Source organism: Lates calcarifer, linkage group LG17 (genome assembly GCF_001640805.2).
Source record: "Lates calcarifer isolate ASB-BC8 linkage group LG17, TLL_Latcal_v3, whole genome shotgun sequence".
Classification (NCBI taxonomy): domain Eukaryota; kingdom Metazoa; phylum Chordata; class Actinopteri; family Centropomidae; genus Lates; species Lates calcarifer.
In genome coordinates this window covers 9223135-9240172 of record NC_066849.1, presented here as the reverse complement: position 1 = coordinate 9240172, position 17038 = coordinate 9223135, and the positions used below count along the sequence as shown (strand labels likewise).

The following is a 17038-nucleotide window of genomic DNA, read 5'->3' as shown; positions in this document are numbered from 1 at the left end:
CCACAATCACTTCCCTCCCTCTCTTTAACCCCTCTCCATCTCTCTCTGCCTTCCTCCTAAAATTAAGAGTGAGTTGATGAACCTGATTTAGGCCATCTGTAATGTGTTTAACATGTAAAAGGGTGAAGATTATGACACATTTCATCAGCCGTCTCCCAAACCATGCAGCTCACTGAGGTGTTGTCTTTATTTGTAGAAATGGGACATGGAGAGATTAAATATGACTACACATGTGATGAAACATGCTGTCACTCAGAGTCACTTTTAACTCTGTTCAAGATAAAAAAGAAGAAATCTACATCTACTAATTATAGAGCATGAATTCTTAATGTCTTCATAAGAAGCGTGCTGGAGCTTGCTTAATTGCATTTTTGATGGCGATAAAAGAAGATCACATCCCTCCTTCTAATCACAGCACTCATTGTTCATATACAGTGCAAATATCAACAGCGTGTGCTGTTGCTGTTGACTCTAACCTGGTGTTAACCACAGTCTAAATCCTATTTGGAGCCATGCAGCGCTCTGGCAGACAAAAGCAAAGCCAGCAGCCAGCTCAGCACTCAGAGGTAACATTTACACAGGGGACTGAGAACATACTGTGGATCCCTACAGCTACACAGCCAGCTTGTCAAAACTGTCTTTATACTTTGAGCTGTCAGGCCTTATAGAGTGAGGACCCCACCAGGAGAGAAGAGGAATTGCAGGCACAGAGTGTGGAAGCACCACTACTGTCAAACACTGCATTATTTTTTTGAGATATAGATGTTTTGCTTGTTGTTTAATATCTGAACACATTTTCCTATTAATGCTACAATAACTGTAAAGTTTATGAAAGAATGACAAATAATAGGAAAAACCGTCTCTTCATCCAGAGTGTCCAACACTTTAATACAGAAAATTACAGATACAACACAACACATATTAGTTTACTTTTCTTACAATGTCTGAAAATAACCTACTAAACACAACAAATGTAAAACATATTACAGTTAAAACATCTATACACAGGCAAATGTACACAATATAAAACACATATATACACTCTTTTAATATATTATTATATAAAGATTTGTGGGGTTTTTTTGTTTTTTTTTTGCCTTTATGACTGGAAGCCAAACAGCTTGAAGAGGAGTGTTTCACAGAAGATGAGAGCTGCTGAGAATATCACACTGATGCATCATATATTATGGATAGGTAGTTTTTACATACAGTTGTTGGATCCTGTGTATTTAGCATGCCGATTTCTGAAATAACTGTTGAAATAGACCAAAAAACAACATATAAATACACAAAACTTGCTGTTAAAACCTGTAAGTGCTATTGATATTACTGGATTATACAGGATCTAAATGCCACATTGCTCTGCATAAAAAAACACAGCTTACAGTTTATGGAGTTATATGTAGCTCCATTCATGGAGAAGTGTTTGGAGGTTGTGCTTTTTCTCAGTAAAAATGAAATATTTACAAAAAAACTTTTTCAGCCACCTTGAGGTCAGCACACACAATTTAAAAGATTTGACTGTGTAATTGTGTTTTTCCTCAAATGATGTGATCCCTATATTAATCCACAGAAAATGTAAAGTGGGAACAAGTGTCATCTTTTTTGAGAGCGAAATCCTTCAAATGACAAAAACAGAGAAACATTAAAAAATTCAAAAAAAAAAAGAAAACAAAACATATATGTCTGCGCTCTAGTCACTCTTTCCTCAAGCTGGAAATGCCTCCACGTCTCTCCTTTTTAAAATCATTTATATTTATTTATTTATTTATTTTTTTTTACAAAAGCAGCAGAATGAGGAGTAGGAGTGAGAGCAGGGGGCTGTTGGCTGCTGCTGCAGCCGACGTGTGTGACACCCCTCTGTTGTATAGAAGAGGAGTCCTCGGGGAGTTCTGCTTCAGTTTACTGGGCGGCAGTGCCTTTAAATCCTCCAGAGCGCCATAGGCTGCCATAGAGAACTCAGGGTCTCCTGTGGTCAGCAAGTCAAACACACAGGACTGAAAGTAAACATCCTCCACCTGCAGAGTCTCTCTACACTTGGCCGTGGCCCGTTCCACTGTGTAGACCTGGTGAGGAGGCCGCAGAGGGCCCAGCTCTGTGTTGGTGCCCTGCAGTCGGGGCTGCTGGCTCTGACGGCCCAGCGTGTGCTCTTTGATGAGCTCGTTCCGCGGGCAACCGTGCAGACAGAGCTGCAGACCGCCACTGTCCTCCGAAAAGTCCAGGTTGTCCTCTGGCATGCGGATGGCGAAGGTCAAGTAGCTGCCTACGCGCCGAATGATGATGGACGTGCCGATGTAACGGGCCTGAATCTTCACATGCCGGCCCACTCCAGAGCCACCTCGCTCTACAATGGTCAGGCTGCCGCTCTCACCTCCACTGCGAGTACCATCCTGAAAAGCCAACGGCAGATCCTCAGTGGTGGCCTGGTATACCTTCTGATCTGTACAGCCGTGGTAGGACTTAAAGATCACTGTGATCTGAAATGGGGAAAAACATAAGATTAGCGTTTGATAACATATTTAAACATTTAACAAGACAAATATTTATCCTATATTATAGTTTGAATACTTTACCATAAATAAACCCACTGATAACTGTGCTAAAGGGTCATATGTTTGTTTAAATATAATAGTAAACTTGGATAGAGTGTTTATATGAATCCTGAATAAGAGCAGTGTTGATTGAAGCCACAAGGTGGCAGCAGGAAACCACATATTTAAATGGTTGAGGTGACTGTGTTTGTGGCCCTCTGCCTTTTTTCCCTACATAGTGACAGTGATTTTCTCTTTGCTGTAATCTTATGCCAACTGAATGATAAATAAAGTATTCAAGAGGATTGTTTCCAGTAGTCCACTGGTTTATAACTAACCAAAGAGATAAACCTCAGATAAACCACAACTAAAATCTTTGTATTTTCTTTACAGTTACCTACCCTTTCTTACACACACAACAAATTACTAACACTAAAAATAATAAGAACAACTCCACTAGCTGTCTTTAAATCTTGGATCAAACAACACTGTTTCATAACCACCTCAATTCTCCTTTGTATCTTCCATCACTTCTCCAACACTGGCACCGTGAGTATTTGCTCAGTGACTGACTGTGATTTGTATTCCAGCTGAGCTTTGAAAAATTGGGGCCTAACCTCTGTTTCTTCAAAGTATCTTGACAGAGCGGTGGCTGTGGTTACATTTACACTTACGGGGATATACTGTATTTGATGGATGATTTCCTGTCTCAAGTCTGGCAGTTGAAAACAACTCCAATAGCATGATGGGTCTGTGCGGGTGCTGGCACAAACATACTGTACCCACACTACAGGTTTGCATTAGGCTGCGAATGCCTTTGAAAAAGTTTGCTTTGAAATCCCTGATGCAACATTACACACTTAATTGTTTTACATAGCTTGTTTTCAAATTGGAGAATTATTATTGGTAAGTTAAGCAAAGCCAGTGCCATTACCTGAAAGTGGGGAAACATATTATTTACTATTTAAGCATAAAATTCATATAAACGCAGCTTTTTAGGGATGATTTTTAATGACACAGTCTGTGCACAGCTACCCTTATATACTAATGAGACTTTAAGTATCACATAAAGATAGTTTTGATAAAGATTTCAACAATAAAATAATTAAAGCATGAAAGGCCAGCCTATTTAATTAACTTTTAAAAAAAAAAAAAAACTTGCTGCTGTCCAATTATTCCTTTATTTTTCCACATTATTCCATATTTACACAAAAGGCGCCCAGTTAATTATTTGACCAGAGGGGTGAAAAAAACATTCCAGATCGCAGTGGTGGAGGAAAATGTTTGAGTGAGCGTTAATCACTACCATATGACCACCCATGTGTTAAAGGTAGAGCGCTCAAGCATGTCTGTGATTCAACACCACTGAAGGACTCCCCTCCTCTCTTTTCCCCTCACAGATCTGAAGGAGCTCCAAGACAAGAGGAATGCTGGAGGCTCGAGAGGCACCATGGAATGACGATTAACTTCACATGTTTGATACTTTATGGCAATACTTGAGCTCGCAAGCTACCACTCAAAAACAGCCCACTCTTATAGGCCACTGGATTCACACTTGGTATAATGTGAGAGTTCATTCTAATGAGGACATGAGTGGTTGTTGTGACAAAATATAAAATCATATTTGAAAACAATGACCAGCACTTTGACTAAGTTAGACAGGATGCTCGTTTCACTGCACCCTCTAATCCACTGGTTCCCTATCTAGGGATTGGGACCTCGCCAAAGGATTATAATATAAATTGATGGAATGATTATTATTATTTTTTTTTTTAAATCAGTTAGAGTTTATTTTTACCAGGTTTTCTTTAAACGTAATCTTTCTTTCTTTCTTGTGGAATTCTGAACAGATTTACCTATTCAGGCCTCTGAAACTATACAAGAAATGAAAATTGCTTTTAACACTTCTTTGTTTCAAGGGATCACTTGCCAAAAAAGTTGGCAACCCCTGCTCTGAACCCATCCTTACCTTGCTGGTTGCTGTAGCACTCGAGCCGAGGACCACAGGCACGTTGGTCACCTGCACCGACAGGAAGCGGTTGTCGATCAGAGGCCATGCCCCTTCCACCTTGCAGGTCTGAAACTCGTCTCGGAAAGTCCGTAGGTGCGGGTCTCCGAATAATCCACAGTGGGCGTATTTCTTCTGCTGACCAGCCGAGCCCGACACAAGGACCCGATTCTCGTAGTCGCACAGCTCTGACACGGCCGGCCGAGACGTGCTGGGGACCTTGGCGGGGGAGGTGGGCCCATCGCTGGAGCAGTTGTGCTGAGAGAATAACTCCTTAATGCGGAAGACAGCCGAGTGGTAGACCAGGTCACCCCTGCAGCTGCGGGCCTGCCGCCGGGTGCACAGGGCGTAGGCCCGCAGGGCGATGCAGTAGTCCACATCCAGAGCCACATCCTCCTGCAGACCACTAGAGGGTGAGGTAGAAGCCACGTACTCCGCATTGCAGCGCTGGATTCGACACTGCTGGCAGTGAGCTGAAAAACAAAAACAACGAAAATCAACATTTTGTACTTCAGTACCTACATGTGCTACAATTCTGAGAGCATTCCTCTTGTTATTTTCCTCTCTAACTTCCCTCTCTGCAAAAATGATGCTGACCAGATCTACCAACCTGAACCAAAACAGTTTACTCCTAATAAGAACCTAAAAATCTGTCTGACATTTACAAATACATTACCTCAGCTCAGTGCACCAGGCAGCAGAGTCAAAACTTTTCCACTATCAAGTTTAGCTCAATCAAGAGAGCCATTAAAACCCAAATGCGTGAGCTCACGAGGCCATGATCCCACACTGTGCTCCAGAGTCAGTCAAAACTTATTTCCCCCAACTAGCCCTCACAGAAATAGCATGTAGCCTCACTGTAGGAGGAAACCAACCTGTGTTAGTTTGCCTCAGGGTGTTGAATGTGGTTCTGGCTGTTGCTAAGGTAATTGAAGTCCATTAAGCTACGCTACATGGCACGGCAGGGCTCGGTGTATGCAGCTAACTTCAAGGGGATCACAGGAGGAATATCACAAAGAGTCACGCTTGTTCAGGAACTCAGGTTCCAAACTGGAAGATAGGTGGGGGATGTGGGGGCCGCAAAACACAGCATGTGATATTTGGGTGGTATCGCCTAAATTTCGAGCTTCCGGTTAAGTTATGACTCACAAGTGGGATATTTATTATCAAGCAAAACAAAGAACCTCAGCTACTTCTGCGGGAAAAAAGGAGTGTGGATATTCATCAAGTTCATTTCAGTTGTGTGTTACTTCTGGGTGGGATGTCTGATATGCTGACTGAGACGGATCTCAATTTCCATTTTCAACAGACATCCAAACAACACATACATCACTTCTACTGCAAGACCAGGATCAGTTGCAACAGACCTCTCTTCGATTGCAACAGAGGATTCTTCTGTTTACTCCAAAGCTCCATCTAATCTCCCAACAGCCCGGACAAAGACGACAAGATAAGCATGGAGATTTCACACCAAGTGCACATGAATATTTCGGGATCGTTTCTTCTCTTTCACATACATCTGAGTTGGCATGACAGATGATTAATGCGCCTCATAGCCGCTGCACTTCAACACCAGCCCTGATAAAACTGAGATGGAGTGTGAGAGGTCAAGTTGGAGGCATTCTGCATCCCTCCTCTGAATTCCAGGAGGACTCCCCCCCGTCTCGCTGCGAGGTCACCCGAGTCTGCAGTGACTGACACTTTTTGACAATCACTGCCTGTACAGCCATCAACAACCATGCATCTCCCTAACAGGAGCTCTGCTCTGGCACTTAGTAGGCTACCAACAAGTGTGAGGACCATAAAGGAAACATGAGAACAGACAATAAAAAATACAAACTGACCACACAAACAGCACTGGTATTAGTATATTATAGATTAGTAGAATACAGTTAGACAGAGAAGGAGATAAAGACAATGAATTTAAATGGTTTTAGCCTAGTCTTTGGGTTGCAGCGTAACAAGTGTTAAACAGCTTATTACAAAACAAGGCTGAAAACATCTTTACATGATATTAAATGATAGATAAACTATTTTTTAAAACCAAATATAGTGACTTTAATTAAATCAGAAATTCTAGTTATTACACTTTGACAATGTGTAAATACTTAAACAGAAAGAAATTCACCAGTGTTTTGGAAACAGGTCTATTATAATGAACTATTGTACTGTATAGCCTTTTTATTATCCCCAACTTCTTAAATGCCTTTTGGGCATTATTTTTTGCATGTCAACCATCAGACTGCTTTAAAAGGAGCAAGTTACAACTAGCTATTTCAAAGTACCAGCATAATAAAGAGGAATCACATAACTTCAATAGTACTGTGTATTATCTTCACATATAATGTTATGAGGATTTCATTCTTGTATTTAAACATGATTTTCATTTTTAACATTTAAGTTAAATATTATTACATTCTCTCAACGGGAAGTCTTCGATGCCTGGCAAATGGTTCACATGTAACTTTGCAGACTTTAGTAGGCATACTAACTTTGAACAAATCCATATCAAAAAACTCAAATAATTATCAATCTGTTATTAATGTCCACACGTGATGCCAGGTGACCTTCGCATAATGAGAAAATAAATGTATGTAAACAGTTCCGGTTGTGAAGATGGTTTTTGCTGATTCCCCAGGAGATTCAACGGAAGTCTAATTTTACTAAGCAGTTGAAGCAAACAGCTGAAAACAAAACTCCTCGATAACAAAATCTCATCAAATGTGCGTCTAAAGTGTGTCAGCTTTGTCTTAAACACAAAACTGAGAAATACATTTGAAACTGGCACAACGTATGAAATAAACCAACTTCATAATCCAAACAGAACCTGCTCCGTCGCTGTAGTGTGGTGAGGTGGTTTCTTATCTCAGGCTCGGACATAGGAGCGACCAACACGTTCAGAGGCCAGAAAGTTGGACCCCCATGCATGGTAGCTAACAAAGTTAATAAATGAAGCATCAACAGGGGGAAATACAGTGGTCCAGCAAGGTTCGACAACGGCTTAAACTACCCAAATTGGATGTAAAAGTCACAGTCGTGAAATGAACATTAAATGTAGCTGTTTAGTGTCCTGTTAGCGGTATTTTCTGATTGAAAAAAAAACAAGCTCCGTGGTTCCCTTTGGTCTGACTGCGGGTGCTGAACGCCAGTTGCTAGTGGGCTATGCTAACGGGCAGCTAAGCCGTAACTTCACACAACTTGGTAAAACTTGGCAGCAGCGATACGTGTGTTTGGTTAAAATGTGTCAACTGTTGGGTGGTTGAGGGCAACTTGTTTAGTGTCGTTGTTTTTTCGGAAAAGTGGTACATTTGTCCCCACAAAAGACCGTAAAGTGCTCGGCTAGCAGCGAAACAAGTGCTACAGTGCAGGCTGGAGGCTGGGATACTCCTGCAGCAACAGGACATTACTTTGTCCCCGCTATGGACGGGATACTTTTAAACAACAGCGACTTCCCCTACCTCACTAAACACTTAAAAGTCAAAACCCGCAGTGGTTATATGTGAGAAAAGTTCAAACTCGTTAAAGACTTTGAGTTTAGCGACACATCGCTAGGGGGGAAAAGTTAAAAAACTTTTGTCCACCTCCATTCCGGGGAGTGCGGGGCACAGCTTTCGCATGCAGGAGAGGAGTGGAGGAGCACGGATTGCAAAAAGCAACACTTACCTGGTCGAAAGCAGCAGCGAAAGTAAAACCATCGTCAACGTTATACAGTCCCAAAGCTGCCGCTTAGCCGTGATTTGAGGTCCGCTTCTCCCCATACCAATCCATTCAGTTAGAATGGAGTTCCTCGACTGCTTCTCATCGACGCTGTGGCTGCGGGAAATCAGACAAAAATTCGTCTTCTTTCCCAAGCGCTGTCATTCAAAAGGGGCCCCTGTCTTCAGGGCGGCTCTACGAGGGAGGGGTCTAAAGTGTAGACGGGGCCCAGAGGTGATTGCTGGCCAATGAAAGACTAATTATTCACTAACCACTTGATATTTACATGTAGTGGCAATTACTGAGGATGAGGACAGTGGAAGAGTGCCTTCAACAACAGTGGGGGCGGTGAGAAATTATAATTGCCCGGATTATAATTGAAGAACCGCAGGTTTTTGTGGTTACAATAGTTACACAACTGCCTATTATCTGCACATATACAATAGATAGCCTGTCCATACTGAGGTTAAAATGTAAGGCCATTCATCACATTCAGAAGTGACAAGTAACAAACATTTTCTCAGGCAGAACTGAAACAGACTAGTAGAAAATTAAACTCCTTGCACTACAAAGCACTCAGGAGCATCTGTCCTCCTCACCTCCCCCTCCTCCTGAGGACAAATGTTTGTGTGTTTTCAGCATTAAGCAGGATTTTCTCACCTGTTGTTTTCTCACTCCTGACTTAGTGCTAAAATGATGGGGTTTGATTGACAACTGTGAGTGCAAACTACCAGACTATATCTTGTTTATTCTATCTAGTGAACATTGGAAACTCTTATTTTAAACTAGAACAGGCATTATTCTGAAATTAATGACTGAAAAGTAATGACTGAAAAATGAGAGAGTAAATAGAAGTAACCTCTAATGTGTGGTTTTCTCCCATTACACTGAATAGTAGTTTATTTTGGGTCAGTAAATTCCCTCTTTTAAATCCTTTTTTCCTGGTCACAGAGTGGTGTTTTGCCTGCCAAAAACATGACCATTGTCTGTTTCTGTCACTTCCAAAATTCAGAGAAAATACTCTGACTCAATTATTTTCTCTCAGCAAATCTCTGTGTGCTATTCATTTTTCCATTACATTTTCAGTTAGCAACTTGTGTGTTACTCTTTTCCTTTTGTGGCCAACTTTCCATCTCTCTCACTCCTTCAACGACTCTCCGTCTTTCATTTGCACAGCTGCTGTGAGGCCGGACCATCTGCAAGCCACATAGACTCACCAGCTTTCAGCCTGAGACACACTGTGCGGTTTTTGTGCCATGCAAGTAAAGAATTTTAACGCGTCAACCAATGACTGACAATGAGTAAAATATTCGTATTGAGAAAATCAGCAGCTAAAAGTTTGTGTATAGTTTCTAGAATTAGACTGAGAGTTAAGGCTTTGTTTTGGTGCAGCTGGAACAGTTGGGTTGTAGCTGTGGGTCTCCCTCTGCGCCTTCCTCCTGACTTTATGAGAGAGAAGTGAACCCAGACAGTTATTGGATCACTGGTTTTTCTATACACATGCAGGCTCCTCCGGCCACACAATTGTGTGATTCAGGTGGCCTGTCAGTCTTGTGAAAGGTCTTCACAGGCCCATGTTGATGTGGGGCTGATATATATAGTGGAGGGGGAAACGAAGACAGCTCAACCCAAGTGGAACATTTGGATTGTTCTGAGCTGCCAGAAGGGCCTCTGTCACACTGGATCCAGTGTGCCAAGTTTATCCCCCCAGAGGGCTCTACCTTACTCTGTTTGTTCAGCTAATTTTGGAGGCTTGGCTGGTTGATCTGCTTTATGGCTGTGCTTTATGGTCACATTTAAATCCCCTCAAACAGGTTACACTTCGTATTTCCCCCGTGACAACTTGGAGACAGGGCAGGGACACAGCACAGGAGGGAGATGTGTTGATGGCGTGGATATACTGCACAGCAAAATAAAATGAATGCATGTCTCACCTGTTGCTGTGTTTGCCTTCAGAAGCAACTGGATGACATTTCCTGCATGAAGAAAACACACTACTTAATTTGATTTATACAGCCATAGATGAGAAAATGCTCAGTTTTAGTAAAAGTGAAGGAGAAAGAAATAATACACTTGCTTGCTTAATGTGCGTTACATAAAATCAAAACAACAAGATCACATAGTAGTTAGATAGTTTCACTCAGTAAGCTGCTGTCTACTAAATGAAGTGTGGTTCCACACTGTGGCACTGATGACCACTGAAGCAAACAGTTAATTGATCCAGGTGGATGGTAAGGATGAATTCAGCACATGAAAGAAACTTGGAGACCGCCTGTCAGGCTTGATGGGTGGAGAAAGACCTCTTTCTTCCCATGTTTCCTTATGAGCATATTGCATTGCATGACCCAGCAAATATGTATACACCACCAACTCTGAAACAAGGTGGGGGGAGTGAGGCTGTGGGTGGACTACAAGAGCGTATATCAGGTAAAAAAACAAGACCAGCATATTTCTCCCGCTGACAGTGGGGCGCTTGTTCTGGTACAATAGAAGAAAAAAAAAGTCTAAAGAGCTGATTTCTATCAACCTCAGCAAATAGAAGAAAGGGTTTTGATTTTCTGTATGAATATCTGATAGACACGCAAAGAAGTGAGAACCTGAAAGCAGCGCCTGATCATTAAAACTTAGCCGCAGAAAATGTAGAGAGTGAGGCAAGAGAGAGTGAGAAAGAAAGAATGGGAGAAAGGGGGGAAGGGAGGAGGAAAGGGGGAGAAAAAGAGGGAGTGAGGGATTGGGTTTCCTCTGACTGTGTGTCTGGGCAGCTCCACATGTTCCTCATTAAGGTCCTCACACTGTGGGACCAGCTCCACACCGGGATGCTTGTTTTTGTTATTAGGCCTAACGTGCTGTGGTCTGGTGGAAGCCCGAAAAACATGGCCAGTTCAGGACCATCTCCTCAGCTCACTGTCCTCAAACCAAGGAAAAAATAGCTCCACTGACCTCACATATCTGCATCACCACATGGTAAAAATGCAGCATATTTTGACAGCCTGCAGCTAATGCATTCATACATACGTGAACCTGGAAAAAAAATCATATTCAAATTGAATCTGATATGTGGAAATTATGTGTATGTAAATACAATGCCACTTGACCGCACAACACTGAACCATGTATTCTCTTTGGCTATTAACATTCAGACAACAAACCATAAACAACTGAGTTTTTCTGGAAATGTAGTGTTTATAAAATAATTTTTTTTTTTTTTTAAAAGTAAAGTTGCAGGAAATTGTTGATGTGTCATGCTTCTGATTTTTGTTTAATTTCATGCCCATCTAGATTTGTCAACTGAGACATGTATCATGTTTCTTCTAGGGGCTGATAACATCAGAGATTGGAATCAGAAGTAGCACGCGCCCTCTGTAGCCTCTGCTAGCACCACACGGTTGCAATATATGAGACACACTTATTGAATTTTAAACAGGAACCAGAGCAAATTGACTGTTTTTTTTTTCTGAGGGCCCCTGTCTGAAATGAAGTGGCCTATACCACAGCTGAGACAGAGAGAGAGAGAGGGAGAGAGAGAGAGAGGGAGAGAGAGAGAGAGATGCAGAAAGCAAGTGTGTCTGGTTCAGGCTTCTTGCTGTTATAGGGGATCTGTTATCTCAGCAGAGATAAGGGAAACTGTGGTGTGAGTGTATACGGGGCAGCGCTGATAGCATCTCCACTCAAGGATCCCACTTACGGCACTCTGATTGATAGCTGACAGCACACACAGGGGGGGGGACTTTTGGAGTGTTTTTTGCAGGCAACCCTCAGTAGGTATCCATGCAGGCATCTGTTTGCTATGCTCCTTTGGATCTCTGTCTCTGAGTAAACAGGAATTATCACACATGCATGTCATCTGTGTGGGGAGTGTACTAGTCACGGCCCTGCACCACCTGAAATCTGAACTTATGAGCATTGAAACGAAGGAGGGATTGATTTTAATTTACTTGTTTTAACGTAAAACAAAGTCTCTCTAACCTCAGTTTCATGTTTGTTACTTTGGTCTTCACCACACACAACCAAACTCCTCTCTTCTTCCTCCCTCCTTTTTCACTGAACAAATGTTGACACAGCGTCAAGCCCTGTGCTCATGAATAGACAGTCAACTGACAGGTAACCCTAGCTGCGGGGTTGCGGGGTCATCCCAGCCTGATGAGGGATGATGGGTAAAATAAATGAAGAGCAGCACACACAGGGACCTCTGATGTCCATGCCCTAAAGGGAGAGAGTTCAGGGCCATTTGACCTCTGACCCTAAGCCCTGCCCTATGTGTTTGTATGTGTGTGTGTGTGTGTGTGTGCATTTTGAGGGTTAAACCTCTCCCCAGTCTTGAATTCTCTAATATTTTTTTCTGCCTCTTTCTTTCCCTGGCCAAGTTCCTTTAAACCAATAAATCAAGTAGCGAGAACAGTTCAGTGTGCGGCTTCACTGAGCAGTCTCTGAAGCTTATTCCAATGCATAACTTTGTTTGAACATGCCTCGTCTTTCTCTTTTCATGACAACACTCCCTTGCTTCTAGTCATCAGCCACGATGCAGTGTGGAAACAGGCAACAAATTGCTCTGCAGCGACCTATGACAACTCCCTTTGCTCCTGGAAATTGAAATCCTCATATGCACCCACCAGCTAAAGAATTAATACTCAATATTTTGCACCTTGCAGTTTGTGCATATGTGTGAATTCACTTTCTTCTATCTCAAAATGTATTTTAAATGTTTATTTTATTTACTAAGCAAAAACAGACAAGACAAAGCTCCTTAAAAGACCTCTAGACAAATGGTAAATATTAAAGCTGATTTAGGTTTTTCCTCTACACTGTTTGCCCTTTACACCTGACGGGCTTGAGGCTTAATCTGCAGATGTGTTTGTGATAAAGCGTGTCCTTCAGTTAGTCTGCAACAGTTGGTATTGTTTCTGCCCTGGCCCACCCAGATAACTGCCCTGAACCAGGAATAGACAGATAGACAATAACTCATGAGAGTATAAAATTAGCCATTCTGATCGACCAGATTTTTAGCCAAGGAGGCATTCAGAGAATGTTCCCTCCTGCCTGGGTTGGTTTAAGGCAGTGAAACATGGAGGGACATGGCAGGGGTGAGCACTTCTACCAATCCAGTTTGATTGACTTACTGTTATATACTCAGAGCAAAAATCTGTTAGGTGGGGGAACGTCTGCATGAAGTGCTGGGAAATTGATATGTCTGTTTTTCTCCCCCTTTGCTTTTCAGCAGATGTTTCTCACATTCACGTTTAGTCTATAGCCAGGCCTTATACGGTTATATGGGATCATGCATATCACACAATACAGTGGACGCATGTAAAATAAGTCAGTATTAAAAAATCAACTGCTATGCTTGTGCTTGTGAGTCGCTATCAACATTCTGTTAGGCTCCAAATATATTCATTTTACTACTGTATTAGTGTATTAGACAAATATTGTGATTACAAACATAACATAACACAGGCAGCCAGTCCTGAGCAATTTTTCTTTTAACATCATTTTATCAGTGTGAAATCTTGGTCAGCATCTTCAGACATTTCTGAATCAGAGGAAGTTATGAGTCATGCCAGAGAGCAGGAAAAAAGAAACTTACCTTGGATCAGTGCGTTTGTGGTATACGCTGTATTGTGAATTGAACTGGCAGATGCCGTTAAGCCTCGTTCCCCCTACAACTTCAGCTGGCCAACTAAGAACTTGGGCAGCTACAGGGACAGATAGCCATTGGAATCACGGCACATGACAACAGCTGTCTGTTTCAAGAATCGGCACTTTGATTAGAGCAGGATGGTAGTGAGCGATGTGGCCTAATTCCTACATATCTGGGTAGGGCACTTCTGAGAAGAGAGAGAGAGAGAAAAAAAAAAGAAGTGTAAGGATTGAATGGAAAAAAGATTGAAGCACAATGACATGCGCGCACCCGTTTCAGAAATACGCACACCCGCGCTTATACTACACTTATAATACTTATATTCATAGATATTCATAGGCTTGAGACCATGTGTCACACTTGGAAAGCGTCCCATATTCTCTAAAAGTCCATCAAACACACAGACAGAAGGATGTGAGTGCAGCCGACCATTGGCCCCAGTGTAAGCTGAGCAAGTGTGCAACATGAATGAGGTGTCTGTCTGTTGTTATGGTCGACCTTCATCCCCTACTGCCCCCGCCCAGCCCTACGATATCTCTCCTTCTACAGCAATTCTTTACGTACTTTGGCTTTATTTCTGTTGTTCAAACACCCAAGTAGCTGCTGTTTATGCTTGGTAACAATCACCAAAACATTATGGATCCGCACAGCTTCACCTCCGTCGAGCTCTTTCATGTGGCGTCACTGTTAAAGCACGATATGAGCAGAATTCACAAGCAAGAGGGATCATGCCCCATAATGTGTGTTTGGTTATCATTTGGCTGCTGCAAACAGGCTGAAGGGATGTGAATGTGATTAACCTTGCCAGACTGACTCAGCGCGCTCGCTCCGGGATATAAGCGTGTGTTCCTAGTGATTTATAGATGTGGAGTAGTCAGCCACAAGACCTCGGGCTGAGGGGGAGAGTGAGAGGGAGAGGGAGAGAGCAAAACAACAGTACTTAATTCAAGTCTGACAAATATTCTGCAGGAAATCCATACAGACTGCTCCATCAAATCTCTCAGACCCCCTGGTTCTTCCACAGTTGTAAATTGCGACTTGTAAACTCACAAATTCCACATTAACAAAGCTGAAAGGAGAAAAAAACATTGTCTGCTTCAGTTTACTTTATGCAGTAATACAGCATAGTGTTCCTGCCTTGCCCAGACAGCATAGAAAATGCATCTTTGCAAGCTCCCTGGGAAATGTGCCTCGGAACAGATGTGAATTTCCAATAAAAGTGATTCTTAATCCTGCATGCATTTTTCAAAGTTGTGAAATTGCAAAATGCCTCATAGGCTGCATATGATTCATCCAGCATTGTTCTTTCCTCCCTCCCAGAGTTTGTTCTGTCCAATCTCTTTAGGCGAGCAGCTGTTCACACTGACAGCTGCATGGGCCATTCATTGCAGCCGAGAGGCAATTAAAAAATCAAGCCAATGTTGTGTTTCAGTTGATCCATTGCTATTTCTACATATAATCCCCTCTCTCATGCCTCCCCTCTCTTTTACGTACACATGCACGCACAAGCTCACTCCCAGGCATATACACACACACACACACACACACACATGCTCGTGAACAGCCCCATCAGGAGTGTCAGGGACCAATGATGGTGACATGGTATGGAGATTCACTTTTTTTTCTCCTAAAGACAAAAGCCCCAAATTGCAGTGACATGGCACCGTTGGATTTGAGGCATTATTGGGGCCAGGGCTGGGAGGAGCCATGTAATCTCCAAGACTTACTGGTCCACGGATTTTTTCCATATCTTCTTCACTGGAGGTATGCGGCCACACAAAGTCCGACTGGCGTCACAGTGGCATTCAGCTGAGGGTTAAATCGAGCCGAGGCCGTGCCTTGTGCCACAAGCGCTGACGCATTCTTATGTGCCCATGCACACGTAAATGCACACATTTGTACAAGAGCTTGTATGCCCAGTTGTGCGTCTCTCTTCCAAACGCACACACACTCACACGCTGACCATGCCTCCAGTTGTTCCCTCCTCTCACGGCACGCAGCAGGTGTGAGGCGGAGTGTGATAAAGCTGGGGCTGGGTGGGTGTGTGGGTGGTTGGGGGTGCCGGGTGATCTGCAGTCTTAAGAACAGCTTTTCTATTGTTTCACATGTGTGTGCTCTTTTGGAATTGATTTGGAAAATTTAATGGGATTAAACCATTGGCCATGCACTTTGGCAGCACAAATTCATACTCTTATTTATGAAACATGATGTAATTACATTTGTCATATGTGAAAGATTCCGATTCTGATGGTTGTGTTTTTTCATTTCTAACTTTCACAGCATTTTCTGACATGAGTAAACACAGCAATCCCCCCTCTCACACACTCTTGTATGAGTCAGTGGTGCCAAACTGGTTTGACTATCAAAGCCCTCAGCGAGCTCTGGTGACAGAGTGTGATGACCTTGGGTAAGAGGACAAGCTCTTTTAGTAGGATATTTAGCAAATCAAATGCATCCTCAAGCTGCCACAGTTAACTGTAGGTGAAGCAGAGGCTGAGGATGGTGGGATGAGAGGACACTCTGACTTGGAATCAGAAATCAAGCTGGGAAGCAGAGGAGCAGTTTCCTGTATCAGAAAATTACAGATGTAAGATAGCTTTCCAGCAGAAATCTTATATCGAGGATTAGCCAAGTTATTGTCATGACTCAAATGCTGGAATTAACAACTAATCCGTGGCAAAGAAAGAAGATATTCTGTATAATATGACAATAGCTTTCCAATACCGACCAAGCATTTTTTGCAATGTGAAATGCTGAACAAGCTATAACTTTCCTTCTCTCCAGAAGAGTAAACATCTCTGATGCTGCCAACTCTTATAGCTGCAGCTCATTCTCAGTTCTGGAGGCAGAATGAAATCAGATTTTATTTGGCACAACTTCATGTGAGAAGTGGCAAGATTATTATCCATTCATGGCTCAAAATCTATTTCAGTCTGCAGGACAACCATCAAACGTTTGGCTGAAATTGCCAAAACCCGTCTTGGACTAAACTAATAATGTTCCAGTAACAGCGACATGTGGTAGATTCAAGGTAAAACTGTTCTCTGCCTTATTTTTTGTTTGCCTTCCACAAAATGACAGTTAGCTACCATAAGTTTCAGTATAAAGTTTGCTCCTCTGTTTGTCTTTCCTTTGCTTGTGCTATTCCTCTGTGCATTATTCTTAGCA

General features: G+C 42.4%; 1 protein-coding gene across 1 annotated transcript; it reads right to left on the bottom strand.

Annotated features, from left to right (window-relative positions):
* Positions 1-859: 859 nt before the first annotated feature.
* rgmd (RGM domain family, member D) lies at positions 860-7539 on the bottom strand. The gene is made up of 3 exons (XM_051077315.1): positions 7313-7539; positions 4501-5012; positions 860-2477 (listed from the first exon to the last, which is right to left on the bottom strand). The coding sequence occupies exons 1-3, from the start codon at positions 7350-7352 to the stop codon at positions 1779-1781; spliced, it is 1251 nt and encodes a 416-aa protein (XP_050933272.1). The 5' UTR covers positions 7353-7539; the 3' UTR covers positions 860-1778.
* Between the last annotated feature and the right edge of the window lie 9499 nt (positions 7540-17038).

Excerpts from the sequence above, each read along its gene's own strand:
- rgmd (XM_051077315.1), bottom strand. The coding sequence starts at position 7,352 with ATGAAGTTGGTTTATTTCATACGTTGTGCCAGTTTCAAAT. Across the intron at positions 5,013-7,312 it reads ACGTTGTGCCAGTTTCAAAT|CTCACTGCCAGCAGTGTCGA; the intron begins GTATTTCTCAGT and ends TTTGTTTTTCAG. Across the intron at positions 2,478-4,500 it reads GTGCTACAGCAACCAGCAAG|ATCACAGTGATCTTTAAGTC; the intron begins GTAAGGATGGGT and ends TCCCCATTTCAG.